At 31.9% G+C, this 3,727-nt stretch overlaps 1 protein-coding gene across 1 annotated transcript in view; it reads left to right on the forward strand.

Annotated features, from left to right (window-relative positions):
* Positions 1-3,727, forward strand: part of LOC111085765 — a 17,953-nt gene that overhangs the window by 12,228 nt on the left and 1,998 nt on the right. Inside the window, exons 7-8 of the mRNA XM_022385923.1 lie at positions 190-375; positions 2,073-2,088. Coding sequence (XP_022241631.1) covers positions 190-375; positions 2,073-2,088 — 202 coding nt within the window. The remainder of the gene's footprint in view (positions 1-189; positions 376-2,072; positions 2,089-3,727) is intronic.

A 3,727-nucleotide genomic window follows, 5' to 3' on the forward strand; every position in this document is an offset into this window, starting at 1 on the left:
AACTAACTACGTACTTATATATACTAGTATATATATATATATATATATATATATATATAAATGCACATTTGGCTATTAGTCACATTGTAAGAAATACATTTTAATTGAAATTCATAAGTTTCAGCACGAGAGTTTCGTAGAAAATACTTTAGAGGTAAAGTTGAAACTTATTTCGTATTACTTGATTAGGTTATCAAATATTACGAAGAGCTCGAGAATGCTGACATTGTTTTTCGGTCGACCATAGAGAACCTGGACACTTCTTCTAACGGAGATTTGACCCAGTTCAATAAAGCTTTTTCTGTGTATGGAGCAGGATCTTCAAACACTCCAAATAAGTACATACGTAACCTGTGGAAATTAAGACATGAAGTTGTAAGTAAATATATTGTTTCCTGGCCGTCATCTTTCTTTGAAAATTTAGGTTTTTTGCAAAACAAAACATAAGATAGTTATTTATTAGTTTTTATGACATAAATAACGAATAGATGGCGTAGTTCAATATGATATTTATTATCACAAAGTGATGTATGCACGCATTATATCTTTGATTATAATGATATTACTTAAGAAGACGTTAATAAAGTTCTTTTCAAATTATGTTGATCATAGAGTGAAATAAAAACAAGATAATGTTATCTGAAATAATAAGATTGTTCTCAATATAATGTTTAAGATGGATATTTCTCTCTTCTGGTATTCTGGCGTAATGACTCTTGAAATAAATTATAAAACCAATCTAAATTATTAATAATCAAATTATTCCTTAACTAGCGAAAGTACCCGGCTTCGCCCTAGTTATTAGATTGATACTGTGTATATTCTGAACCCATTTTACCATAAAAGTATAATCTATATACTTTTGTTGCTAAGTGACATGACATAAAAGCCATTGTTAGAATGCATTGTTACCAAAACGCACTAGCTTTTTTTATGTATTAGAAGTTGTTATATGAGGAACCACTTCTTTTCTAGCTAGCTTGCCTCATTAAAAAGATGCGCACGCACATGCGCGCACACACGTGGATAAGATAAGTAATAATACCAGGTGTACACCCTCATGAGCCACTTAGTATGGGTGCAAAATTTCAGGTTTATAGGCTCTTTTCTGTTGGAGCTATGACGGTTACACATACACAGACACGCACGTGCGTTACTGTCTGTGATTTCTATTTATAATACAAGGAACCACTTTTTTCTATGTTGTTTTTTTCGTTAGCTTGCTTCATTAAAAAGGTGCACATACACACACGCACGTGGATAAGTTAAGTAATAATACCCAGGTGCACACTCTCAGGGTCCACTTAGTATGAGTGCAAACTTTCAAGTTTATAGGTTCTTTCCTCATGGAGTTATGGCAGCCACATAGGCACGCAGACACGCCCTTTTATTATTATAGATTGGGTGTCTCTAAAAATGGTGTAGCAGAAGGTTATAGTATCTTACGTCAATGGTTCCCAAATTATTTAGTTTGAGGCGCCCTAAGACCTTGGACACTTTGCATGAAGACTCCAACAAACTGGTTTTATATAAATCTTAAATAATAGCAACTGTAAGGTAATTTAATTTAACTTTTTTCTTTTAAAAATATCTAAAAAATAGATAATGTTGTGCATTCATATGTTTTGCAATAAATAAAATTCTAGTTAGAAATATTGTGCCAGGAAATTAATGAGAATATTTTACATGCGCTGAAGATTCCCCGAAATAGTCTTGTGAACACTAGTTTGAGAATCACTGTCCTGAATAATTGTTACAAGAAGGAAAATTAAAACGTATACGAAACCTTAGGTTATATGTCCCCTTAGTTTTTCAATATAAAAAAAAAAGATTTTTTAATGAAATTTCTATTGAAGTTTAAGGGTTCCATGTTATAAATTGTGAAAAGTGAGTTGCTTATTAAAACGTTTGTATTCTATGCAAATTTTTATCACAAATACAATAACATTAAGTGCTAAATTTTAACTTCGTATTTTATATTTCATTTAAAGAACTGAATAATTGCAAATGTTAAGCACTGTTTGAATGGAATGTCTATAATGAAACTTATTGCTTGTATCATTTTATTTCAGACTGAAGAAGAATATGGTGAGTATTTCTGTTCATCCCAATTTTAAGTACGTTATACACAAACTTTTAGATACGTTATACACCAACTTTAATTTCGTTATATAATAACTTTTATGTAAGTTATACACTAACTTTTAAATACGTTATATACTAACTTTTATGTATGTTATACACTAACTTCTATGTACGTTATACACTAACTTTTAAATACGTTATACACTAACTTTTATGTACGTTATATAATAACTTTTATGTAAGTTATACACTAACTTTTAAATATGTTATACACTAACTTTTATGTACGTTATACACTAACTTTTATGTACGTATACACTAACTTTTAAGTACGTTATACACTAACTTTTAAATACGTTATAAAGTAATTTTTAAATACGTTGTACACTAGCTTTTATGTACGTTGTTACTGAAAGGGCAACTATCAACTGAAGTTGACTTTTATAAAATACACAATTTTCTTTTAAATTTAACGAATTCGAACATAGCTGTACTTTTTGTATACTGTAAAGATGTCAATAAAATATGGATAACATGACAAAGCAAAGTAATAACGATTTCCGGAAATATAATAGTTTGTGCTTTGTCATCTTGAAAGAAAAGGGGCGCGTGTTGACCTTGTGCTAGAACTCTGTATTTCGGAGCTGGCAATCCGAGTTTGATTCCGTGCAATATCACAAAATATTCCCCACACTTTAAGCTTTGGGTGCGTTATAAGAGTGACAATCAATCCTTTAGTGTCTATGATGAATGGTAGGATGTTGTTAACTGGCTGTTTTCCCTCTAGTTAAAGCCTGATATGGCATGGTGGTTAAGGCGCTCAATTCGTAATCTGCGGTCGCTGGATGGAAACCTGTCGCCGATCATGCTCGCTCTTTCGGTCGTGGAGGCATTATAATGTGATGGTCAATCCTGCTAAGAGTTGGTAGTGGGTGGTGTTAACTAACTGTCTATCGCTTGAAAATTGGAGACATCGAGTAGCTTTCAGGAAACAAACAAACAGTCTAGTAAGTTCAAAATTAGGGAGGGCGATAAATAACCTTAGTAGCTTTTCTATACATATAAATTATCACCAAAAGATACACCGTTTACATCTAAACGAGGCGATTCGTAAATGAAAAGGGAAGTTATAATAAGGTAAGTGTTAAAAACAACAACGTAATTTTACATATTACTGGGTTGTTGGTTTTTTTTCTCATGGAAATGGATTAAGTAAAATACGTTAAGTCTACATTCTGCTGTAGACAGAGAGTTTTATTGAATATTTACAAAAATTGTAATCTCTATGTAGTCTCTATGGGTTCAACACCGAAATTCTCATTAATTCGTGACTTACCGTATTTTTCGGAATATAAGATTGTTTGTCTTTTTGTTTTTTTAATTTCGCGCAAAGCTACACGAGGGCTATCTACGCTAGCCGTCCCTACTCGTGAGTATGCTACACAAAGACACGTGTGTATGTGTATGTTCTCTATGTATATCAAACCTAAAAACTATACATGAAACAATGTTCACCAAGGACGCGGGATTTTTTTTTCTCCTTCACTTAAATATGTAAAAATTATCATAGAACTGACAGTACATTCGGAAGATTTTCTTCACTCAAGCTCAAAACAACCTAACGTTAAACAATGTTTGATTC

The sequence above is a fragment of the Limulus polyphemus genome, unplaced genomic scaffold (assembly GCF_000517525.1).
Source record: "Limulus polyphemus unplaced genomic scaffold, Limulus_polyphemus-2.1.2 Scaffold606, whole genome shotgun sequence".
Classification (NCBI taxonomy): Eukaryota; Metazoa; Arthropoda; class Merostomata; order Xiphosura; family Limulidae; genus Limulus; species Limulus polyphemus.